This window comes from Sus scrofa, chromosome 9 (genome assembly GCF_000003025.6).
Source record: "Sus scrofa isolate TJ Tabasco breed Duroc chromosome 9, Sscrofa11.1, whole genome shotgun sequence".
Classification (NCBI taxonomy): Eukaryota; Metazoa; Chordata; class Mammalia; order Artiodactyla; family Suidae; genus Sus; species Sus scrofa.
Genome location: NC_010451.4, coordinates 27,898,015 through 27,925,297, shown reverse-complemented (window position 1 = coordinate 27,925,297; position 27,283 = coordinate 27,898,015). Strand labels below are relative to the sequence as shown.

General features: G+C 37.0%; 1 protein-coding gene across 7 annotated transcripts in view; it reads left to right on the top strand.

The window, feature by feature from the left end:
* The window catches only part of MTMR2 (myotubularin related protein 2), a 110,114-nt gene that overhangs the window by 49,151 nt on the left and 33,680 nt on the right, over positions 1–27,283 (top strand). For 6 of the 7 annotated variants that reach the window (XM_003357252.4, XM_005667262.3, XM_003129797.5 and 3 more), the window contains one exon: positions 21,380–21,455. The exons of the other annotated variant lie outside the window; for it this stretch is intronic. In XM_003357252.4, the coding sequence (XP_003357300.1) occupies positions 21,410–21,455 (46 nt within the window). In that variant the 5' untranslated portion in view covers positions 21,380–21,409. The remainder of the gene's footprint in view (positions 1–21,379; positions 21,456–27,283) is intronic. 7 annotated transcript variants of the gene reach the window in all.

Here is a 27,283-nt window from a genome sequence, read left to right as displayed (position 1 = left end):
TGTGAGTGGTACTACATTGTAGTTTCGATTTGCATTTCTCTAATAATTAGTGATGTTGAGCATTTTTTTTTTCATGTTCCTGTTGGCCATCTGTTTGTCTTCTTTGGAAAAATGTCTCTTTAGGTCTTCTACCCAGTTTTTTGATTGGGTTGTTTATTTTTTTGTTGTTGAGTTGTATGTTGGCTTGTATGTTTTGCCATTAAGCCCCTGTAAGTTGCATCATTTGCAACTGTTTTCTCCCATTCTGTAGGTTGTCTTTGTGTGTGTGTGTGTGTGTGTGTGTTTTGTGGTTTCCTTTGCTGTACAAAAGCTTGTCAGTTTGATTAGGTCCCATTTGTTTATTTTTATTTCTGTTACCTTGGGGGGCTGACCTAGGAAAACAGACCCTGATAATTTTGAAGAGTACTGCTCAGTTACTTTGTAGAATGTCTGATATTTTAGCCATTATTAGTCTGTAGATGTGTTTTGAGGAAGAAGGCCACAGAGGTAAAGAGCCATTTTCATCACATACCGAGGTACATACTATCAACATGATTGATTTATCACAGTTGATGTTAATAACCTTAATCATTAGGTTGAGAGAATGTTAGCTTCTTTCACTGTAAAATGCTCCCCCCCTCACATCCTTATATTGTACTCTTTGAAAGAGGTAACTTATACAGTCCATGCTTAAGGAGCCTGTGCTTATGCTCTACCTTCTTAGAGTGGAACATCTGCATGCATACACATTTTATTCTTCATGAGAGATTTGTCTCTTCTCCCTCATTTATTGATTTTTGCAATCATTAAATTTATATCAGTATGGACTCAGGGATATTTTATATATTACAATTGGGTACTACTTTGTTGCTCAAACTGTTTCAACTCCAAACTGGGAGTTCTTTCAGTCAGATCTTGTGACACAATCCCATCCTGGTGGTGTTTTTTGTTTGTTTTTTCAGCTGTTTCTTAGTTTCCATCACAACAAGGTGCTCCCGGCTCATCTAGATATTTCCTGCCCTAGTCCTAGAATTGTCATCCATTTTTCAGGGAGCCAGGTTTCTTTTATTGGAGAATGGTATTAGAGAGCCAGATCTGAGCATTAGGTGTGCTTCCTCCCTGCCTCCTTCCCTTTCTCTTTCTCTCTTTCTCTTTTCTTTCTCCGTCTATCTCTCTTTGCTTCCTTCCTTCCTCTCTTTCCCTCCTTCTCCCCTTCTTTGCTTCCTTCTTTCTTCCCTCTATCCCTCCCTCCTTTCAGAATCATCAGTTCGAGGTCTGAATTATTGACTTTTTTAGCACTAGTCTACCAAGGGAATCTGTTAAATTTGTACATCAGCTCCATGACTTCAGAAATTGTCCCCACTGCCGCTGTATTAATTCAGCATCTTTCACAACTTAGCGGAGCCCTTAGAGAATTTTTATTAGCTGACAAAAGAGACAGTTGTTAATGTTAAATTAAGGAGAGATGGTTTGGGACAACTCAAGGTTAACTGTACTTTCCATAGCAGAATGCCTGAAACGACAGAGAAAAAAAGAAAACTAATAGGTCTAGGATGCCTGTTGTCCTATTTACTCATTTTAAAAGTTATCTTTGATTACTAAGTATATATTTATTTGAATTACAGTCTTTTTTTCATTTATGGGAGGGAAGTGAATGCATAACATTTAATATCACTTAAAAGTGAAGCGTGATTTCAAGTGTGTGTGTAGAGTGGGAAGAAGAATTTCCTTCTAATATTGAAAAAATCTAGCATGCTACCTGGATAAATATTTATATGTGCCTCATCTCATTTAACTTGCACTACATTCCTTTAAGATAGATATCATTACCCCATTTGATTCAGATGAGCAGCCTGATATTCAGAAGAGCTGAATTAAATCATGTGCTTAAAGGCACACCTCTAGGTGTTACCTGTTTATTGCCTCTCTGGTTCAAGTCATATTCCTGTACAGCACATAAACCCAGAGAGACTGTGCTTCCATGATTTTGCTGTTGAGTTTCTTCAATTGCAAAGTGAGATTTTCTTCTTCCCTTCTCCCCCCCGTGGCTTACGTACTTTATTATTTTTTTCCTTTTCTAAGTTTTATTGAAGTATAGTTAATTTACAAGGCTGTGATAATTTCTGCTGTACAACAAAGTGACCCAGTCGTATACCTCTGTGTGCATATGCCAGTCCCAAATCTCGAGTCCATCCCTCCCACCCTCCCACCTGTCCCCTTTGATAACCTTAATAAGTTTTTCAAAATTTCTGTTCTGCAAATAAGTTCATGTGTTTCCTTTCTTTTTAGATTTGACGTATAGGTGATATCATATGATGTTTGTCTGTTATTGTCTGACTGACTTAGTTTTTAGGTCCATCCAAATTGCTGCAAATGGCATTATTTCATTCTTTTTTATGGGTAATATTCCATATTGTATATGTGCCACATCTTCTTTATCCATTCCTCTGTTGATGGACATTTAACTTGCTTCCATGCCTTGGCTATTGTAAATAGTGTTGCAATGAACATTGGTGTTCGTATATTTTTTCTTTCTTTCTTTCTTTCTTTTTTTTTTTGTCTTTTTGCCTTTTCTAGGGCCGCTTCTCATGGCATATGGAGGTTCCCAGGCTAGGGATCTAATTGGAGGCCAGAGGCTACAGCAATGCAGGATTCGAGCCATGTCTGTGACCTACACCACAGCTCATGGCAACGCCAGATCCTTAACCCACTGAGCAAGGCCAGGGATTGAACCAGCAACCTCATCGTTCCTAGTTGGATTCGTTAACCACTGTGCCACAACGGGAACTCCCAACATGTATCTTTTCTAATTATGTTTTTTTTTCCCCTCTGGATAGATGTTCAGGAGTGAAATTTCTAGATTTATGATAGTTCTGTTTTTAGTTTTTTTGATGAACCTCCATACTGTTTTCCATAGTGGTTGCACCATTGTACATTTCTACCATCAGTGTAAGAGGGTTCCCTTTTCTCTACACCCTCTCTAGCATTTATTATTTGTAGACTTTTTGATGATGGCCATTCTGGCTGGTGTAAGGTGGTACCTCATAGTAGTTTTGATTTGCATTTATCTAATAATTAGTGATGTTAAGCATCTTTTTGTGTTTTTTGGACAGCTATATGTCTTTGTTGTCATCTTTTTTTTTTTTTAAGGGGCACAGGTGCGGGCATATGAAAATTCCCAGGCTAGGGGTCAAATCAGAGCTACAGCTGCTGGCCTACGCCACAGCTACAGCAATGCCAGATCTGAGCTATGTCTGTTACCTATACCACAGCTTCCATCCAAGGCAGATTCTTAACTCACTGAGAGAGGCCAGGGATCAAACCTGCATCCTTATGGATACAAGTCAGGTTCGTTTCTGCTGAGCCACAACAGGAACTCCCATATGTATTCTTTGGAGACATGTCTGTTTAGATTTTCTGCCCATTTTTTGATGGGTTTGTTTGTTTTTTGATATTGAGCTGCAGGAGGTGTTTTTATATTTTGGAGATTAATCCCTTGTTAGTTGCTTCACTTACAAATATTTTCTCGAATCCCATGGGTTGTCTTTTCGTTTTGTTTATGGTTTGCTTTTCTCTGCAAAAACTTTTAAGTTTAATTAAGTCCCTTTGGTTTATTTTCGTTTTTGTTGTCTTTACTCTGGGAGGTGGATCTGAGAAGATATTGCCGCAGTTTATGTAAGAGACAATTTGGCCTATGTTTTCCTCTAAGAATTTCATAATATCTGGTCTTATGTTTAGGTCTTTAATCCATTTCGAGTTTATTTTTCTGTATGGTGTTGGAGTAATATTCTAATTTCATTCTTTTGGATATAGCTGTCCAGTATTCCCAGTGCCAGTTTTTGAAGAGACTGTCTTTTTTCCATTTTATATTCTTGCCTCCTTTGTCATAGATTAATTGACCATATGTGCTTGGGTTTATTTCTGGGCTTTCCATCCTGTTCCATTGATTTATATTTCTGTTTTTGTGTTAGTATCATTCTGTTTTGATGACTGTAGCTTTGTAGTATTGTCTGAAGTCAGGGAGCCTGATTCCTCCAACTCCATTTTTCTTTCTCAGGATTGTTTTGGCTATTCAGGGTCTTTTGCATTTCTGAACAAATTTTAAAATGTTTTGTTCTAGTTCTGTGAAAAATATCATTGGTAATTAGGTAAGGATTGCATTGAATCTGTAGATTTCCTTGGGTAGTATAGTCATTTTGACAATATTAATTCTTCCAGTCCAAGAGCATGGTCTATCTTCCCATCTGTTTGTGTCATCTTCGATTTCTTTTATCAGCATCTTACACTTTTCAGATTACAGGTCTCTTCTTTAGGTAGGTTTATTCATAGGTATTTTATTCTTTTTAAAGTGACTGTAAATGGGATTGTTTCCCCAATTTTTCTTTCTGAACTTTGATTCTATGTAGAAGTGCAGTTGATTTCTGTGTATTAATTTTGTATCTTGCAACTTTACCAAATTCATTGATGAGTTGTAACAGATTTCTGGAAGCATCTTTGGGATTTTCTAGGTATAATATCTTGTTATCTGCAAACAGTAATAGTTTTACTTCTTCCTTTCCAATTTGGATTCCTTTTATTTCTTTTTCTTCTCTGATTGCCATGGCTAGGACTTCCAAAACTATGTTGAATAGAAGTGGTGAGAGAGGATATCCTTGCTTGTTCCTGATCTTAGTGGGAATTCTTTCAGCTTTTCACCATTGAGAATGATGTTAGCTGTGGCTTTGTCATATGTGGCCTTTCTAACAGCCTTAAAAGGAGAAATTGACTGTAACATAGTAATAGTGGGGGACTTTAACACCCCACTTACAGCGATGGACAGATCATCCAGACAGAAAATCAACAAGGAAACACTGGCTTTAAATGATGCATTAGACCAGATGTACTTAACAGATACTTATAGACCATCCCATCCAAAAGCAGCAGAATACACATTCTTCTCAAGTGCACATGGAACATTCTCTAGGATAGATCACATTCTGGGCCACAAATCAGGCCTCAGTAAATTAAAAAAAATTGAAATTATATCAAAACATTTTTTTTCTACCATAACACTATAAGACTGTAAATCAGCAGCAAGAAAAAAACTGCAAAAAAACACGTGGAGACTAAACAACATGCTACTAAACAACTAATGGATCACTGAAGAAATCAAAGAGCAAATTAAAAAATACCTAGAAGGGAGTTCCTATCGTGGCACAGTGGTTAACAAATCCGACTAGGAACCATGAGGTTGAGGGTTTGGTCCCTGCCCTTGCTCAGTGGGTTAACGATCCTGCGTTGCCGTGAGCTGTGGTGTAGGTTGCAGACGCAGCTCAGATCCCGTGTTGCTGTGGCTCTGGCGTAGGCCGGTGGCTACAACTCCGACTTGACCCCTAGCCTGGGAACCTCCATATGCTGTGGGAGCGGCCCAAAGAAATAGCAAAAAGACAAAAACAAAAAAACAAAACAAAACAAAAAAAACCTAGAAGAAAATGACAACAAAGACACAACAATCCAAACCTATGGGGTGCAGCAAAAAGAGTTCTAAGAGCAAAGTTTATAGCAATACAAGCCCACCTCAGGAAACAAGGAAAATCTCAAACAACCTAACTTTGCACCTAAAGTAACTACAGAAAGAAGAACTAACAAAGTCCAGAGTTAGCAGAAGGAAAGAAATCATAAAGATCAGAGTAGAAATAAAGGAAATAGAAACAAAACTGTAGAGAAGATCAGTGAAACTAAAAGCTGTTTTTTTTTTTTTTTTCAAAAGATCAACAAAATTGATAAACCCTTAGCCAGACTCAACAAGAAAAGGAGAGGACCCAAATCAATAAAATTAGAAATGAGAAAGGAGAGGTTATAACAGACATCATAGAAATACAAGGGATCATAAAAAACTACCACAAGCAACTATATGCCAATAAAATGGAAAACCTTGAAGAAATGGACAAATTCTTAGAAAGGTACAATTTTCCAAGACTAAACCAGGAAGAAATAGAAAAAAATACATGGATGAGTCACAAATACTGAAATTGAAACTGATTAAAAAATTTCCAACAAAAGTCCAGATGGCTTCACAGGTGTATTCTATCAAGAATTCGGGGAATAGTTAACACCTATCATTCTGAAACCGTGCCAAAAAATTGCAGAGGAAGGAACACTCCCAAACTCATTCTTTAAGGCCACCATCACCCTGATACCCAAACCAGACAAAGATACCACAAAGAAAAGTACAGGCCAGTATCACTGATGAACATAAATGCAGAAATCCTCAACAAAATAGTAGCAAATCAAATCCAGCAATAAATTAAAAGTGTCATACACTGTGATCAAATGGGTTTTATCCCAGGGATGCAAGGATTTTTCAATATCTGCAAATCAATTGGTGTGATACACCACATTAATAAACTGAAGAATAAAAACCATACGATCCTCTCAATAGATGCAGAAAAAGCTTTTGACAAAATTCAACATTCATTTCTGATAAAAACCCTCCAGAAAGTGGGCCTAGAGGGAAACTACCTCAACATAATAAAGGCCATATATAACAGATCCACAGCTAACATCATTCTCACCGAAAGAATTCCGGGTAAGATGAGGAACAAGACAAGGATGTCCACTCTCATCCCTTCTATTTAGCATAGTTTTGGAAATCCTAGTCATGGCAATCAGAGATTTTCTTAATTAAAAGGAATATATTTAATACTTTTTTTTTTTTTGGTGGTAGAAATAGCAGTTTTCACCATTACTTTCTTAATGAATGAGAATTGCTTTTCTAACTAATCATAAAATGGATTTTTGTAGTGGAATCTAGTCTCTCCCCTTTCTCAATTTTGTTCAATGATATTTTGTTTTCAGTATGTGTACCTTTAGTGGCTATAAAATGGTAGCGTTGTAGTTAATTACAGGAGGAACTAACTGCCGACAGCTGTATGTTGCTCTTTGACCATAGTTTGGCTCTACCTGTGAAATGAAGGGCTTGGTATGGTAGTTTAGAATATCATTACAGATGGTTGAAGCTCGTTAGCCTCTAGGATCTGAGTTCCCCACATGGCCTCATTGTTTATCTCTGCCCTGAGCCTCAACACTTTATAAGTTCTACTGGTAACAGCTTTTAAATAGAAGTGTGGAAAAAAACAATGCATTGAAAAGTTAATCCAATTTTGTTAAAAATACTAGATCAAATTGTATAGATTTTCTGCTACAGGTATCATGAAGTGACATTTTTCTGAAAGGATAATGTGGTTGTAGATTAACAGCTGTGAAAACTTCTATAAAGAATCTCTTACTCAGGGAGTTCCCGTCGTGGCGCAGTGGTTAACGAATCCGACTAGGAACCATGAGGTTGCGGGTTCGTTCCCTGCCCTTGCTCAGTGGGTTAACGATCCGGCGTTGCGTGAGCTGTGGTGTAGGTTGCAGACGCGGCTCGGATCCCGCGTTGCTGTGGCTCTGGCGTAGGCGGTGGCTACAGCTCCGATTCAACCCTAGCCTGGGAACCTCCATATGCGCGGGAGCGGCCCAAGAAATAGCAACAACAACAACAACAAAGACAAAAGACAAAAAAAAAAAAAAAAAAAAAAAAAAAAAAAAAAAAAAAAAAAAAAGAATCTCTTACTCAAATAAGATTTTTTGCTCCTGCATCAGTAACATGGAATGGAAAATTATTAGGGGTATATGTAACTACTCTAGATATCTTGAACTTGTATTTACTCAGGTGGAATTCTACTAGTGTTACTTTTTCACTTTGTGAACCATCTTGTGGAAAAAGTCATGTACAGATTTAATCCAATAGATGTATTTCTGAAAAACTGTACACAACTCAGCCTTGATAAATCATATTTCTTCAGTGATATTAAATACAGTGTTTTCTCTTTGTTTATTCTTTCTTTGGCAGTGAAGTCTATTTAATTTCATTTAAAAAACTGAAAATCCTTTCATACAGAATTTTTAATACTGCAAATTATTTTTTATAAATTTGCAATTTTTAAATTCAGGCCTTCTTTAATAAAAACATTTTTAAAGTTTTCACTTAGTGGAATTAAGAACCTAGGGGACTTGTGTTTAGTTGATTTATTTGCGCACTGAGGACTAAATCCTATGAAATGTAGGATTTTAAAATTCAGATGCACCGCTCTGAATTTATAAAGTATAATTAGTGGCATTGGGCTTCAAGTGAAGTACGTTCCTTAAATGGTGGTGATTAAAAGATGAAAATCAAGCTCTGCAGCATTTCCTTTTCTTTGTTGATGTCTGTGCTGTGGCACCTTATACTGATGTTTGTCCGCAATTTAGAACCAAATATTAAAATAAAATTGTATTCTGTCATTTATCTATTTTAGAAGGCCTATTTGATTTCATAATTTATATATTTGTATAATTTGTACATATATATATCTGTATATGACATAAAAGTCACAAATTTTGAGTTTTGTTCTTAACCATCTGACCTTATTTGGGAATATGTAATGGATTTAAATCAAGTAGGTGTAATTATCCTTTCAAAATTTATATTGCATTATTCTTATCTAGAGTGTGTACATGAATGTAATATTGACATGTCTGTAAGTGTGCAACTCTAGTTGAATGAGTTAAGGCTCACAGAGCAGACGTTAGGTAAACAGAGAACAGTGTCTTTTACACATAATTATTTCAGTAGCCAGAGCAAAAATGATTGAAGTTTTTTAGCACTTATTTATCATTAACACCAGCACCCCTTTTAGCAGCATTAACTCTTAAGAACCTAGGAAGTGAGAAGAACAACTCAGCCAGATAAAGGATATCCACCATAACCCTTGTACTTAATGGGAAAATTTAGAAGCATTTCCTTTGAACTTAAAAACATGGTATGACTTCTGTCACCACTTTATTTAGCATTATTCTAGAAGTCCTAGCCAGTAAAATAAAAAAAAAAATCAGTAATATGAGGAATGAAAGGAAGAAACAAATTTTTATTATTTATGGATGAATATCTATATGGAAAATTTAAGAAAAATCTATAAATACACTACTAGCACTGATGCTGAATACAAGATAACTTAAAAGCATGCTTTTGTACCTTAGGAAAACTGTTTAGAGAGTTTGATTTTAAAAATATTCCCAGAGTTCCTGCTGTAGCATAGTGTATTAAGAATCCGGCTGCAGTGGTTTGATCCCCTGCCCACTGCAGTGGATTAAAGGATCTAGCGTTGCTGCAGCTGCGGCTCAGATTTGGTCCATGGCCCGGAAACTTTTCCATGTGCTGTGGATGCAGCCATAAAATTTAAAAAAATTTTCAGTCATAAGAGTGACAAAATTTCATCTTTCAGAGATAAGTCTATTAAAAATATGCAAGAACTTCATGGAAAAATTATAAAACTCTATTAAAGAGCCCAAACTATTTAAAATATATGAATAAACACAAAAGCCTGGGAATGTTGAAAAATGTCACATATTTTCAGTGTATTTGTTAATTCACTATCATTTCAAACCAAATTCAAGTTTATCCTGTAGAACTTGGGAAGCTGATCCTAAAATTTATACAAGAAGGTAAAAGGTCAAGCTTACTTAAGAAGAAAAAGGAAGTGGGGGATTCATTTAATCAAATATAAAGCCAAAGTAATTAGAATAGAAATAGATGAATGAGACATGAACAAGTTCAAGAATAGACGGATATTTATAGGAACTCTGTATTCATATTGGAGATGGTATAACAAATCAGTGGGGAAAGAATGAATTATTTGGTAATCAGCACTGGATTAGACATATTGGGGTAGGGGAAAGAAGCTGGATTCCTAATGCACACCTAACACAAAAGTTGAATTCATTAGACTAAACACTTGAAATTGAAGATCAAAAATTTTAAATTTTAAAAGAAAATGTAGTATATTTATGACTTAGGAAGGAATTTAAAAATAAGATCCAAAAATATTAACCATAAAAGAAAAGGTTATTTTTATTGTTACATAAAAAATAAATTTTAAAAGTTTTGCTGATAAAAATAAAATGTTTTAGGAGTTCTCCTGTTGCAGTGGGTTAAAAATCTGTTGTTGTCATTGCCCCATCTCCTGTGGCAAGAGTTTGATCCCTGGCCTGGGAACTTCCACATGCCATGCATGTGGGAAAAAAAAGTTTTATTGCGCTAAAATAGTAAGGATCTTTTCTTATTTATTTGATGACTGTTCATCTGACCTGTCTCAAATTGAGCTGTATAAAGGTAGGAGCCTTGGTTACTTCTCTGGTGCATAGAATAGTGCCCGAATCAATGTGACCTAAAAACTCTTCACACTTGTAGGCCAGTTGTATCCTAAAGCTCTATGAGACACTGACAGCATTTGTTCTTCCATTTGCTATATTTGATTGGTGGAAAAGTTTGAGAAGCACTCCTAATTGACTGAAACTTGAGACTGGGAAACTAAAGGAGGCCATTCTGTTTTATTCATATTCCCAATAATATCTGTGCATTTATTCACTAACTCAGTGGCACTCTCTTGAAGTTTCCTGAGTGTATAGGGAAAAAGTATCCAGTAAGACATAATCTCTGCTGGCATGAAACTCAGAGCCCTGTAGTGGAAAAGGAGGTAAGCAGATCAGTGATTATTATATGACAGGCACTATGATGATGGTATACCTTGGAAGCAGAGAGAACAGAATATTCTAAAGCACTTTACGTTATAAACAAAGTGCTACCACATTTAAACATATAAGCAAGTATTTAGAAGGCATTTACAAAAACAAGAATTTAAAGAAAAACTTTCTGGAAAGAAAAAGAATAAAATATATATACAAATTAAGCAAATCTATTGTCTTCTGTTGTATCATTAGGGATGTGGAAGGTACTCAAAAATATTTTAACTGAATCAGTGGAAGAGAATGAGAAATACTAAGTTACTTTGTCTTTTATTATCAAAATGTCATATCTTTTGAAAAATGCTCATTTCCCCTTTACTTTCCGTTCTTAATAGTCCCCTAGTTTTTATGTGATAGTCTTGTCTTTCTCTGAGGCAGCTAATGCACTACTGTGAGACTGATCTTCCTCTGACGTCACTTTCATAATGTGATATTCCTGTTTAAAAATTCTTTAAGGGGACCCGCTGCTTAGAGTATTAAATGCAGACTTCTAAGCCTGTATTCAGGGTTCTTTGTGTGTTTGGTCCCGTCACAACTATCACACTGTATCTCCAGCTGTTCCCAGATGTAATCCCACCCCCATAGATAGGGATTCTTCTCATAGTTCCTTACACAAACTGTGCCCAAGGGGGAGGGGAGGGAGTGGGATGGACTGAGCGTTTGGGGTTAATAGATGCAAATTATTGCATTGGAGTGATTAAGCAAGGAGATCCTGCTGTATAGCACTAGGCAACTATATCTAGTAACTTGTGATGGAACATGATGAAAGATAATATGAGAAAAAAAATACGTGTGTGTGTGCATATATATAAAATGTATTACTGGGTCACTTTGCTGTACAGTAGAAATCGACAGAACACTGTAAATCACCTATAATGGAAAAAAAAATCATTAAAAAGATGTGCTCATTCTCACTTCCATTCATGCTCATATGCTCACACATCCAGAATGTACTTCTTCTCTTCTGTGAAACAAATCGTCATCAGCCTGTTAATCATGATCTCAGTCCTCATCTCTGTCCCTTCCAGCCTGTTAATGATCTTTTTTCCAATAGGAGATACTTAGATAAAAATCAGAGGGTTGAAAAAGCTTCGAAGAAATTATATGAGGAAAAGTTGGAAGAGAGGCAGTCATTAATTCACCTCCATCAAATTCCACTTGAAAATTGTCTCATTTCCATGCTTAATAGAGAAATGACTTCAGACCACACTCTCATGATTTCCATTTTACTGAAACTTTCTCTCCAAAGTTACCATTAACTCTCCTTTGTAAAATTTTGTATCTTTTATAATAACATTGAGTTTTTTTACTATAAAAGTAATAATTTTGGGGAAGTAGAAGTAGGATTAAAGAAAAAATAAAAATCGCTACTACTTCTACTCTTACCACTACATGTTATTTGGTACACAGAATTCTTCCTTAAGAGTTTGTGTGTTTGCTGTGGCTGTGGTGTAGGCCAGCGGCTACAGGTCCGATTTGACCCCTAGCCTGGAACCTCCATATGCTCTGAGTGTGGCCCTAAAAAGGCAAAAAGACCAAAAAAAAAAGAGTTTCTGTGCAGAACTTTTACAAGATTGAGAATCAGAGTGAAAGCTGTTCGCCTCTTGTCACCACAAGTGTGTGATATCAGCAGCTGGCTAGGCTGTAGTAAGTAGGGTTTTGCCTATTATACTGCTGATAGTCTATAGCATGTTTATTGGGCTTGTGATTTTTTTGATGTGATTTGAAGATTATATTGCAGATATTAGCCCCCTTAAGGTTTACAAGCATAAAAGCTCTGAATGTGTAAAAGTTTTAGTAAAAAGGTCAAATAATTATCATGGAAACATAGAGATTATTTTTAAAAATTGGAAAGTATGGAAAAATGATAAATATAAAATATATTTAATATACTCATGATGCAATATGTAATATCAACTCTATTCAGTTAATAGTAAGGAGTAATAATGACTGTATTCAGTTAATAATAGAGAGAGAAGGAAAAGTACGTCCCTAAAGGATATTTAATTAGGCGGAATGCTTATTAACATGATCCTAATTGTGGAGAAGACAGGAAGTGTTTCAGACTTTAGAGTTAAGCATAGTGAAAGTGCTGCTGATATAATTTCTTTTGCGAGTCACAGATGGTTCCATGTGATTATCTTTCTGCAGAAAAGGCATTTAATAGAGAGTATTTGACAAAATTCAACATTTTTTAAGGTTTTTAGAACTTTTATTTAGAAAGGAATAGGTAAATACTTACATAAGCATTATGCATAATGTTAAGATAGTAAAACATTACCATTATTCCCATTAAAAAACAGGACAAAATACCTACTATCATTCCTGAGTTATTTAGCATTATTTGTAAGTACTGTCTGAATGCAGTTTGATATGAGAAATGTGGTCAACCTCCCAAATCCACAGGTTCCTTATCCACAAATTCAACCAATTGCATATTGAAAATATTTTGGAAAAAATGCTTCAGAATGTACCAAGAAGTTAACTTGAATTTGCCACTAGCCAGCAACTATTTATGTAGCATTTGCATTGTATATACAACTATTTACATAGTATTTATGTTTTTTTATGGGTTTTTTAAAGTATTCTAGAGATGATTTTTAAAGTATATGGGAGAAGCTGTGTAAATTATATGTAGATACTATGCCATTTTGCATAAGTGACTTTGGAATCCTTGGATTTTGGTATCCAGTGGGGATCCTGGAACCAGTCCCCTGTGGATATCAAGGGACAGCTGTATATGGGAAGTGTCTTACTGAAAAAGAGCATTCTTTGTATCTGGAAGTTAAGAAAATAAAATGAAAATTATTAGAAACAAAAGACGTTAATCAGATGACTAGTTACAAAAAGGAGCTTGCAGGTCATCACTCTGTCCTAAGAACAAGAAAAAGCCAAACAAGTTTAGAATCAGTAACTCTTCTTAGATCCATCAGAGAATTGAGATCACAGGGCATGTGGCTGTCTCCTAAATTGGAGAGACAGGTAGTGCAGAAACTGTAGGAACCAGTATTGAGTAGGAAAACTTAAACTGTAATTGATGAATTTATGAAGGATCAGCGGACAAGTCTGAGAGTTAAAAACTTCAGGAAGATCCCAGTCTTGGGGGGCCTTCATATTTTTGTGAGTTTTACCTAAAAGAGCCTTACCAGGTTCTCATAGTGAAGATTGAGGAAAACCGCTTTTGCTTTTTTCAAAGGGAGGGGAAAAAACGTCTCTTTTGAAAATATCCAGAACATTCTGTTCTTAACAAGGCCTGCCCTCAAAAGAAACTGTTACTAGCCTAGCCTTCTGGGTTTTGTCAGAGCCTAACTGACCTGGAGGAAGGGAAATAGCTAGCCAACTCCAGCCTCCTCTAGCCTTCCACATGAGGGAAGAGAAATACAAATTCCAGTATTCTCTAACCACCCTGTCCTGTTCTGGGGGAAGAAAATGAAGTGTTTTTAAATATCGCAGTCCAGGGACAGAAACTCCTTAAAAGACAGAGGACTATGGGGTTCAATTCTGGGACTATGAAACATTTCCCCTCCACTGCCACACTTCACTACCATATTACCAGGGGTCTGCTTATCTCATCTCTTTTTACTTAGTACAGCATGTCCAGCTTTCAACTAAAAATTACGAAGCATTCTAAAAGCTGAAGTCAACATGTAAGAATCAACAACTTGCTATTATAAAAAATAGAAATATCAGAGAGGGAAAGATTCTATTTATAATAACAATTAAGAATATAAAATATCCAGGAATAAACTTAAGATATAGACAGAAACTATATGAAGAAACTAACACTGCTGAATTACGTAAAAGAATACTGAAATAAAGGGAAAGTCATACCTTGTCTTTTGATAGAAAGGCTCAGTATTGTTCAGATTTTGATGCTTGTTTATTCTGTAAATAACATGGTTAGAACTTGAGAAGGTGATTCTCAAATTTGTAATAATAAAGGTCTGGAAACAATAGAAATATTTTTTGGTGGGCTGATGGTTAAATAAATTATATGTTTGCTGCTGAATACTATGTAGTATTTGGAAAGAAGAGATGGATCTCCATGTGTGGATATGAAAATATGTTCAAGATAGGTTAAAAAATTCAGGACAGAAGAGTGTCTAAGTTTCCACTTGTTGGGAATTGTGGGGGGACGGTTAGTAGAAGCTATGGCTACACAAACAGGTGACATTAATTAGAAACAGAATGGAAACAAGGAGACGTGTTTGAAGGTGTTTGAACAATTCCAAGTAAAAATTGATAAAGGGCACGCACTAGGGTTATGTCAATGAAGTGCCACGGACAGGTTTGAAAAAATTCATTTGTGATGTAATGTGTTAAAGGTGCCTGAATGTTGCAGATTGAGGGAGAGAGGAGTCAAAGGTGATGATTCCAGGTTTGAAACCTGGTGACAGTTTATGGGTTCACTTCTCTTCTGTTTTTTTTTTTAGTCTTTTGAGGGCTGCACTCACGGCATGTGGAGGTTCCCAGGCTAGGAGGTCTAATTGGAGCTGTTGCTGCTGGCCTACACCAGAGCCACAGCAACACGGGATCTGAGCCATGTCTGCGACCTACACCACAGCTCATAGCAATGCCGGATCCTTGACCCACTGAGTGAGGCCAGGGATCAAACCTGAAACCTCATGGTTCCTAGTCAGATTCGTTCCCGCTGTGCCACGGCGGGAACTCCTTCTTTTCTATCTGACTGCCCCTCCTTTGTGTACTTTTCTATTCTTGTCTCCTCAGCTGAACAAGGTGACATGTCCTTCATCCCTTGTTTGCCCTCTAACTCTCTACTCCTTCCTTCCTTATGCTCCTTCTTTCTCTTAATTTCAGCTGTCTCTACATCTTTACCTCTGGTCTTGATCTCTTTCTCAGCCTCTGACCCATCATATCACTTGCTTGCTATGTGGTTGCGGTAGGATGCTCTTATGTCATGATCATAGTCTTAGTACAGTTGTGCACCTGTTCAGCCTCTGTTGGAGGTTTATGTCACTTTGGAAAATTGCTTAACTTCTGTAAGGGTCAATTACCCCATTTATAAATGGGAATAAAAATACTACTACTCTTTCAGGGTATTATGAGTACTAAATGAATAATGATCTTCTAAAAGTCCATTAACTGGGCCAAGTCATGATGATATGTTCTGTGGTATGAGGTGAAATGAAAGTAGTGAGATAGTATTTTATCTCTCTACCTCTTTACTTCTGTTTTATTTTTGGCAGAAATGACTGTATTGGGCAGAACTGTTCTACATTTCTTCATTTCTGAAGGATACCTTTGTTGGATTGAATATTCTTAGCTGTCAAGTTTTTCCTTTCAGTGCTTTGAATATATCATTCATTCCACTCTCTCCTGGCCTATAAAGTTTCTGCTGAGAAATCTGCTGATAGCCTAATGGGGGTTCCTTTGTAGGTTACAAACTTTATCTTACTGCTTTTAGGATTTTTCTCTTTGACAGTTTCATAATAATGTGTCTTAGAGAAGATAATTTTGAGTTGAAACAATGAGGTGATCTATTAGCTTCATGAACTTTGATGTCCATTCTCCCCAGGTTTGAAGGTTCTCAGCCATTATTACCATTATTTTTTTGGCCTCACCCAAGGCATATGGAAGTTCTTGGGCCAGGGATCAAATCCAAGCCGCAGCTGTGGCCTGCACCACAGCTATGGCAGTGCTGGATCCTTAACTCACTGCATCAGGCTGGGGATTGAACCCACATCTCAGCTGCAGCTGGAACCACTGCAGAGACAACACTAGATCCTTAACATGGTACACTATAGTGGGAACTCCCATTATTTGTGAAATAAGGTTTATTCCCCCTTTTAATTCTCTTCTCCTAGAACCGCAGTGATTCTGCTATTGATTCTTCTGATGATGTTCCAAAGATCATGAAGGCCCTCTTTACTCTTTTTTATTCATATTTTTTTCTGCTTACCACTGACTGTGTTATTTCAAAGTTCCTGTCATCTAACTCATAGATTCTGTATTCTGCCTGTTCTGTTCTGCTGTTGATGCTTTCTCTTACATTCTTTATTCCATTCATTGAATTCTTCAGCTCCAGAATTTATGTTTGGTTCTTTTAATGATTTCTGTCTGTTTATTTCTCATCTTGTTCATGTGTTGTTCTCCAGATTTTGTTAAATTGTCTCTATTTTCTTGTAGCTCATTGAGTTTCCTCAAGATGACTACTTTCTTTATTAGGTAAATCACAGATCTCTGTGTCTTTACTTTCAGTTACTGGGAGATTATTATGATCTTTTGGCAATGTCATGCTTCATTTATTCTTCATGTTCATTGTAATTTAACACTGCTTTTTTGACATTTGAAGTAACAATTACCTATACCAGCCTTTACTAGCCAAGAGGCACTTTTTGTTGGTCCTGCTTGTGTTCTGAGGCTTTCTCTGACCTTGTATGGATATGCTTGCTCCACACTTCTTGCTTCTGCTGGTGGCAGAATTCTTAAGCTTGTATGTATGTCTTCTCTAAATCTTGAAATGAACTAGGCTGGCTATTGGTAACCTCTCTTCGATTGTCCCAAAGGTGGCGCTACAGCTCAAGATTGTGGTTTCTCCTTTTCCCACAGACCCTGACTTGTTTTCTTTATGCATTCCCTGTCTATCTGAGCTTACTCTCACTCTTGTTACCCTTGGAAATGTGAACAAAGAGCTGGCTGCAGAGTTGGGATGGTGTGGATGTGGTGTTTGAGGCATTGGGAATTCTGGCAGGTCAGATTAGGGGATTCTTGGATGAAGTTTTCCAAGTGGCTCGTGGGTGGGCTTTCTCCTAGAGTCTAGAATGCAGGGAACCCCATCCATTTAATGCCCTCTGATATTCTTATCTGTCTCTTTCCTCCCCTCTCTCAGTTATGGAGCTCTCTCTTTAATACTCTGGGACCAAGGGAGAAAGATGGGATTCTTTAGCAGTCCCACAGCTGGGAAAGCTGGGTGCTCACTCACTTTTTCTTTTCCCTGGAGGGATCCCCAACCTCCTCTTTTTCTAGGCTCTGCCACCTTGGGGAGAGGAGCCCTCTTACCCAATCTAATGTGTCCAAACTTGTAATTTTTTGTTGGTGTTTCAGTGTAGTGCTAGAACTTCTTTAGAAACTTGGACCTCCATAAAAGCTTTGTCATCTGTGAGTATCTGCTCAAGTCATTGTTTTTGAGATATTGCAGTCAAGAGGGGCTGGGTCAGTTCACAGACTCCTTCTGGTTCCACAGCCTGTACCAGATTTTGTTTCCTTATTACGTGATGCGTGGGTGTCTGAAACTCCTTCTGGTTCCTCCCAGAAACACATGGTGCTGGATTCCATAGCTCCCATGGAGAAACTTTTGTTCATGGATAGATGCCAAATTTTAGATGTTAAAGGGCAGTGCAAACAAAGGGCCACAAAAATGAGGGACGGCTTATCCTACTATGATTCTAAGATCACTCCTCTTCCTGCTTTCTTTAGCATGGTAAGATGCTTGCTATTCTGTAATGAAGTCCTAAAGTTAGTAGTTCAAAAATTAGTGGGATTTATGGTTCTCTTTGTGACATGCTGTCTCAAATACTAATCCCTGTATATTTTAGAGCAGAGGAATAAAGTACCACGTGTAAGCCATTGTTAGAGGAGAGAGTGAAAATTCATGTTGATGCTTCTGTTAAGTGAATAATAAGTATTGCTTCCATTTTAATAGCACCTTGCAAATCCCCTTATAATGTAGCTCTAACTTCATTCTCACAATCCCATTAGGTGAATAATAATGTAAATGATGAAACTAAGATTCAGAGAGTTTAGTATGCTGGTAAATGGAATGGGTTTTTTTTGGGCTGGAGGATAGTTAGGATATAAAACTTATCTCTGCTATAGACCACAAATTTCTTATGTATGTTTTAATTTGGATTCTTCCCTTTCAGCATAGTTACTGCCTCAGGTAATTTTTTTTCTTTTTTCAAAAGCAGGACATGTAGGTTTTATTTTTTTGGACTTAGCATATCTGAGAATGACTTTAATATTAGAGAACTCAAGGCACTTTCTTTCAAGAATCTGAAAACGTTTAATATTGTCTTCTAGGAATATAGTTTTATAGATAAATCTGAAGGTAGATTTCTTTTGTACGTACAAAATTTCTCTTTTAAAAATTTTGTCTCTATTTTCATAGTTTGTCATTTAATTACAGTTGAAATTTTTTTTGCTAAGATGCACCCAGATATGTCTTTGTTTATTGATTTTTATGATTTTTATGTGAAACATGGTACTTTTTTTTTTTTTTTGTCTTTTTTTGCGATTTCTTGGGCTGCTCCCGAGACATATGGAGGTTCCTAGGCTCGGGGTCGAATCGGAGCTGTAGCCACCAGCCTACACCAGAGCCACAGCCTCGCAGGATCTGCGCCGTGTCTGCAACCTACACCACAGCTCATGGCAACGCCAGATCCCTAATCCACTGAGCAAGGCCAGGGATCTAACCCGCAACCTCATGGTTCCTAGTTGGACTCCTTAACCACTGAGCCACGATGGGAACTCCCAGTACATTGTTTTGATCAGCAAACTTAGAAAATCTTTTTTTTTTTTTTTTTTGCTTTTTAGGGTCACACCCATATGGAGTTTCGCCTGCTAATCAGAGCTACAGCTGTTGGCTACACCACAGCCACAGCAGTGCCAGATCCAAGCCGCCTTTGCGACCTACACCACAGCTCACAGCAACACCAGATCCTTAACCCATTGTGCGAGGCCAAGGATCAAACGCACAACCTCATGGTTCCTAGTCAGATTTGCCTCCGCTGCACCACAATGGGAACTCCGGAAAATCTTTATTATTTCAAAACCATATTCTTTAATTACATATTAAATTACATCTTCCCTTATGATTTTTATGTCCTTTTATGTTCTTTTTCTACAAATTCATAGAGAATTTTTCACATTTGCCCTCCACATACATAGTATTCTGAATAAGCCATTCAGTTCTTTATCATCTCCAGCACAGATTTTATTAATGCTATTATATTTAATTTTTTTGCAGTCATTCCTTATTTTACCATTGCTCTTAGCTTCAGTTTCTCTTTTCTGTTCCTGTTTCTTAGGAAATATGGCTGATTTATGCCAACATTTATGCCAAATAGCTTATAAATGTTGCTACTAATGGTGATAGGGAATTATATTCAGAGGACAGGTCTTCTGTTGAACTTCAAGGTCATACCTTTCCTTGTCTAATAATTTATTTTCTGGGCCCTATTTTTTTCTCTTCTGTTTCATTAAGGATAGATTTGTTCAAAGTCATTATCTGCGGATAAAAGTTTAGATTGCCCTTGGCCCTGCCTGTTCTGTTCACCTGTTTGAGTTTCTTTTTATAGCTTCAGCTCTAAAGTTGTTCATGTATAACTTCCAGTGTACACCTGTTATTAAAAGTCTGTCATCTAGAAATTCCCATCATGACTCAGCGATAACAAACCCGACTAGTATCCATGAGGTTTCAGGTTCGATCCTTAATCAGTGGGTTAAATATCTGGCATTGCTATGAGCTGTGGTACAGACATGGCGGAGATCTTGCATTGCTTGTTGCTGTGGTGTAGGCTGGCAGCTGCAGCTTCCATTCAACTCCCAGCCTGGGAACTTACATATGGTGCACTTGCTGCAAATGGATGGTAGTGCCTCTTGATAAATGTGGAACATAGGCCAACTTGAGATCTTTTGAGTTCAGAGTGTCTGTGGAATATTGAGGTGGAGAGGAATGGGTGTATGGAACTAGTCTAAGAAAAATTTCAGCCAGCAATGTAGATCAGAGTTAGGTGAAGTCATAGATAAGATATGAAATGAACAAGAAATGAGTAAAGTAAGAAATGGATAGACCTTGAGGAACAGGGGAGGTTGAGAAAAGGGACTGTAAAGGTCACTGACAAAGAATGGCCAGAGAAGGAAGAGATTAGCCAGGCGAGGGTGCTTTCAAGAAGCAGGCAAATGTGGACAGTAGCAAATGTAGCTGGAGATAGAAATAAAGACTGAGAAATGCCCACTGTCTGTCCTAAGGAGGGAGTTACTGGGGAGAAAGCAGGTTCCCTGGAAGGGGTTAGATTAGGTGGCAAAGCCAGACTGCAGAAGGCTGAGGAATTAATGGGAGATTCAAGAATTGGACAGTGAAGTTCATTGTTTGGCAGTGAAAGTGATGAAAGGGGAGGCTTTGGGTAACTACTGGGGTATATTTAGCAAGTGACAGTTGTCTGTGTCATCTCTGGGTTGTACGTCCATTTGATAACCATGATTCTGTATTTTTACATTCTTAGAATCCAGTGTAACATCCTTTATAACTACTCAGTAAATATTGATCATGATTTTAATTTAATATCTCCTTTTCAATAAGATCCTTTATCAACATCATTCCCAAGTTCTCTAAATGTTAAATCTACACAAGAACTTGATTTTATCCAAGTCTAAATGCACTAAGGCCCTTGGGCATGGCTTAAGGGAAAGAAAATGGGCTTTGCAGTCCACCAAAACTATAATTCAAATCTAGACCTTGTATCACATCTGGCCTCTTTCCTCATCTGGGAAATGAGGATAATAATAACACCTACCGTTATAGAGCTGTGGTAGGATTCAGTGGGAAAACGTGTGAAGTGTTTCATATAGTACCTTATGCAAAGGCGGAACTCGGTAAATTACTTTGTAGAAAATCAACAACTTCACATGTTATACATGCCAACATTACGGTCTTTATAATGTGATTTAAAGTAGTACTTAAGATATAATGTTAAAACTTTAAATAAGACCAAGCATACTTAAATTTGAGTAAAAAATTAACCTTTGAGTGAAAAAATGTTTCTTTTCTTACCCTCTCCTCCCCTTTCCAATCCAGGTCCTGAGGGAGTCTAACAAATTAGCAGAAATGGAAGAACCACCCTTGCTTCCAGGAGAAAATATTAAAGACATGGGTCTGTAATGGTATTTTTTGTTGCATTTTCTTCTCCTTTCTGACTGTGTAGACTATTCAGTACTCTCACTATACAGAGAGTAGGCTCCCTGCTGTGACACCTCCTGTCTGGTGGGCTCATTACTGCCAGTCTTCCCAGCATCCAGGGTGTTCTGTAAGCCTAGGTTAAGACCTGTTCCTTATGTTTGTATTTGGATTCCTGGGAAACACACAGATCGAATGGTGTTCTGCTGCTGCTCTGGTTTGCTTTACTTTCACTGAAAGTAGGTGACATTTTAAAACCTGTTGCTGAATTCTGTGAAAGTAAATTTCATTATTTTGAATTACTACAGTACGATAGCAAGTTCATAGATTAAAAAAATTGAATCATCATTTCTTAAAACATATTCTTTTTGCTTTTTTTTTTTTCCTACTCTGAATAAACCGATTAATTTTAGGTTAAGTATATCTCATCTCCATTGCAAAACAAGCTGTTTGCGCATAGGTGCCTTTCTTTGTCAGCCTAAGTAACTAAGCATGAACTTACTGTATGTGCTGGATACTGGAAACAAACTTTTGTTTTTTTGTTCTCATGTTTTTACTTTGTTTCACTTATGTGGTAATCTATAAAATACCCATAGCTTTTTTTATTTTTAAAATATTTACTGAAGTATAGTTGACCTACAGTATTATATTAGTTTCAAATGTACAACACAGTAATTGAAATTTTTATAGATAACCCTCGATGTAAAAGTTCGTATAAAATATTAGCTATATTCCCTGTGCTGTGCATTATTACATCCTTGCAAGTAATTTATTTTGCAGTTGGTAATTTGTACCCCTTGATCCCCTTGACCTATTTTGCTTCTTTCCCCACCCCTCTCCCCTCTAGTAACCACTAGTTTCTCCTCTGTACCTGTGAGTCTGTTTCTGTTTTGTTATGTTTGTTTCTTCATTTTGTTTTTTTTCGATTCCACATATAAGTGAAAACATATAGTGTTTTTGTCTGACTTATTTCATCAAGTATAGTACCCTCTAGGTCTATTCATGTTGTCCCAAATGGCAAGATTTCGTTCTTTTTTTAGTGTTCATTAATAGAGGGATGGATAAGGAAGATGTGGTATATCTAGAATTACCATATGAGCCAGCAGTTTCACTCCAGGGAATATATACACAAAAAACCAAAAACAAAAACAAGAGTGTTTCTGTCATAGCTCAGTGGTAACTAACCCAACTAGTATCCATGAGGATGTGGGTTTGATCCCTGGCCTCCCTCAGTGGGTTAAGGATCCGGTATTACCGTGAGCTGTGGTGTAGGTTGCAGGTGCGGCTCAGATCCTATGTTGCAGTGTCTGTGGCATAGGCTGGCAGCTACAGCTCCAATTTGACCCGTAGCCTGGGAACTTCCATATGCTATGGGTGTAGCCCTAAAAAGACAAACAAAGCAAACTATAAAAAACAACAAAAAAAAACCCTCAAAATATTAATTCAGAAAGATATATGCACTCCAGTGTTCATAGCAGCATTGTGTATAATTGCCAAAGTATGGAAGCAACCTAGGTGTCCATCAATAGGTGAATGGATAAAGAAGGTGTGTATGTGTGTGTGTGTGCGCACACACACGATGAAATACTACTCAGCCGTGACAAAGAATGAAATTTTGCCATTTGCAGCAACATGGATGGTCTTGGAGGACAGTATGCTAAGTGAGTTACCTCAGACAGAGAAAGACAAATACTGTGTAATAGCACATGTGTGGAATCTAAAAAAGCACAATAAGCTAGTGAATATAAGGAAAAAGAAGCAGACTCATAGAGAACAAATTAGTGATTAGAGAGGGGTGAGAGGCAATATAGAGGTAGGAGATTAAAAGGTAAAAACTGTTAGGTATAAAATAAGCTATAAGGATATATTATACAACACAGGGAATATAGCCAGTATTTTATGACTATAAATGGAATACAACCTTTAAAAGCAGTGAATTATTATATTGTACACTTATGTAATACTGTATAGCAACTATACTTCGGTTTAAAAGAAAGAAAAAGTTGTATGCTTGTGTTCATAAAAGAACTCTAAATAAAGAAATAATAAGGTGGTTTTTAAAAAAGAATGCAATATTGCTCAGCCATAAAAAGAAAATTCTCATAGCTTTTGAGAAATAAAAGTGATATATAGGAGAATAAAATAAATGGTTTCTTAGTCAAAGTGAACAGCACCTTTCATTTTATTATCAATTATAATTTTAAAAAGAACTTAGTGCCTAATTTCCTGTGGCCAGGTGTCATTTCCTTGGGTGAAAATAACTAAGCCAAAGGGGAACCTACCCCCTGAATGTGTTGTTCTTGCCTGTGGTGCATTTAGTTGTTTCATGCACAGCTATTATCTCTTCCAACACTTAACTCTTGATTGAATACCTCCCCATTCCCCCTTTTTTCCCACTACTCACCTGAGGTATCCTAAGCTCTTGTTCTGCTGAGCTCCTAAGTTAGGTGTTATATATTATTAGCACTGGATATTATGTAATAACAATAGTTATCATTATTGAGTGCTTATTGTCTTCTTTAATTATCCTCAAAGTGCTCTCGAGAAAGATATTAATCCCATTTTGTATATGAAGAAACTAAGGCATAGGGAGACTACTTAGCTAGTAAATCTATTGCTAGCATTTTAACAAATTTTTTTCTCTCTCTGAGCCTAAAGCATATACACATTTTCCACCATGATAAATGACCTTATAAAAGATTTTCAAGTTGCTACTCAGTTTATTTTGTTGTCATCTTCTCTTTTAAATAACCGCACTCCATGTAGGAGTTTTTCTTTGGCTCATTTCCCTTTTCTCTCCTATTGGCTCTTTTTGGTCGATCATATCTAAGGTAGCAGTTTTACCTACCATATATTTATTGATGACTCAAAAATTTACTTCTAGTGTGAATCCCTGTCCTAGTATATAAACAAATGCCTGCATCTTAGTCACATGACCTTGGATAATCTATAGATGTCCCTTATGTTCAGCATCTCCAAAACCGAAGTCATCACCTTTGTCTCTAAATGTATTCTCTCTCTCAGTTGATATTACCACTGATTGTCCACTCATTCAAGGCAGAAATTTGGAGTCATCCTGGGCTGCTCTTTTTTTCTGAACTCTGACATTCAATCAGTTATCAGGTGCAAAGGGAGTAATCACTAAGATTTTCTTTCCTTTCAGTTTTCATGAGCCCTTGGTATAATATTTATGTACACTGAATGTCAAGTACCTATAAGAAATTTTTAGGAGTTTAGGAGAGAGATCAGGGCTAGAAGCTTAGACGAGAGATCAGGGCTGAAAGTCCGAATTTTTTGAAAATTAAAAAAAAAAAAAATTTATTTTATGGCTACACGCGCAGCACATGGAAGTTCCCTGGCCAGGGACTGAATCCACATCACAGCTTGCAGCAATGCCGGATCCGTTAACCCACTGCCCTGGGCCAGGGATTGAACCTGTGCCTCTGTTGCCACCTGAGCTGCTGCAGTGGGATTCTTAGCTCATTGTGCCACAGCAGAAATTCCTGTAAGTCCATGTTTTGGAATCATCTTAGAATATGGATATTAGTTGAAACTGAAAGGAGAAAAGTAACCCAGAGAATGTATGGAGTGAACAGAGGGCCAAGAACATAGCTTTGGTAAACATTTTACCGTTACAATGATAGAAGAGGAACCAGGGAGGGAAACTGAGAAGGAATGAAGAGAATGTGATATGATGTAAATTAGAGAGATCCAGACTATATACTTACCTTTGTCAAAGTAGTTACTTTCCCACTTCTGTATCTTAGATTCTTCTCTGTATTGAGTGCTGCTTCAACATCTTGCCCTATTTAAAGATACCTGCCATTGTGCACAACTCCCATGCCTGTGTTCCTTGAACCTTCTCTGATCCCATGGCTGAATGGACTTTCCTTCTTTTTATTACTTAGAGTGTGTTTTTGTACCTTTCTTTCTGCACAGATTGCATGCTCTCATGTATTGCATTTGTTTGTATGTATTTTACATCTTTATGGATGTGTATTCTCAAAGTCATTTTGGTCTGCCTCGTAGAACCTATTATGGATTCTTTCTCTACGAGTTCAGGGAAAATTTGAGAGGATTAGTAAATCTAGGCTCTTTGGGTACCACTAGGCAGTTTTACTATTGCGAAACTAGAGGGATACCTAATATATTAAATAAAATATTCTGATTCTAAACCATTTGTGTAGACTTGATTATTGTACAAAAAATTAAATGTAATATAAAGTATAAGGCTAGAGTAACCTTGACTGTATTAATTCATGTAGAAAGAACATTTGATTCTTACTGGGTCTAATGTAAATCTACTGTTTAGAAGTTTTTTAAAATTCAAGAGTAGTAAGTATTATGAACATCCACAGAATGCTTTAATAGAAGCAGCAACAGTGTCGGAATATTGTGGCCTGGGCACATCAGCAGTGGGTGTGGTTTCCAGACTGAGACTGCAGTATTTCACCCTTGAACATAGGAGATAGACTATTGCTATTTGAGTGGCTTAGCTTTGCATGATGTGGTGGAAGTAGATCTGAATTTGCAATCCAAGGAACTGCATTCAAGTCCTAATCTTAGAATTACTGGTTCTGAAACATTAGGCAATTTGCTGTACTTCTCTGAGCCCTGGTATTCTCATCATCTAAAAAGTGTAGGTAATTAGAGGTCCTATAGTTAAGGGCTGATTTGAAGGTTAAAGGAGGTACTCAAGTCAAAAGTACTTCATAAATTCTGAAGAGCTTTATTTTTTCGGTATAGGTGTACAATTGTTTTAATTTAGGAGAGACTACAAGACTTAAAGAGGGCTGACAGTATTAGGAAAACAGGTTTTAATTTGTATAAGTTGTTTTTTTAAGCAGCTTATTTAATAGCAGTCCACCTTTTTTTTGTTTTTTGTTTTGTTTTTATTAAACTGTAGTTGATTTACAGTGTCGTGCCAATTTCTGCTGTACAGCAAAGTGACTCAGTCATACGTATATACACATTCCCTTTCTTATTTTGTCTTCCGTCATGGTCTGTCCCGAGAGACTGGATATAGTTCCCTGTGCTGTGCAGTAGGACCTTATGGCCCATCCATTCTAAATGTAATAGTTTGCATCTAACCCCAAACTCCCACCACTTCTCACTCCCTTCCCCCTCCCCCTTGGCAACCACAAGTCTGTTCTCCAGGTTTATTTCTGTTTTGTAGATAGGTTCATTTGTGCCATATTTTAGAGTCCACATATAAGATGTCATATGGTATTTGTCTTTCTCTTTCGGACCTACTTCACTTAGTATGATAATCTCTAGTTGCATTCATATTGCTGCAAATAGAATTATTTCATTCTTTTTTATGGCTGAGTAGTATTCCATTGTGTATATGTACCACATCTTCTTAATCTGTTCATCTGTCAATGGACATTTAGGTTGTTTCCATGTCTTGGCTGTTGTGAATAGTGCTGCAGTGAACATACAGGTACACGTATCTTTTTCAGTTAATGTTTTGTCTGGATATATGCCCAGGAATGGGATTGCTGGATCATATGGATGTTCTATATGTAGTTTTCTGAGGAATCTCCATACTGTTTTCCATTGTGGTTATACTAATTTACACGCGCATCAACAGTGTAGGAGGATTCCCTTTTCTCCACACTCTTTCCAGCATTTGTTATTTGTGGACTTATTAATGATGGCCACTCTGACCCGTGTGACTGTGGTACCTCATTGTAGTTTTGATTTTGCATTTCTCTAATAATTAGTGATGTGTTGAGGATTTTTTCATGTGCCTATTGGCCATCTATATGTCTTCTTTGGAGAAATGTCTATTTAGGTCTTCTG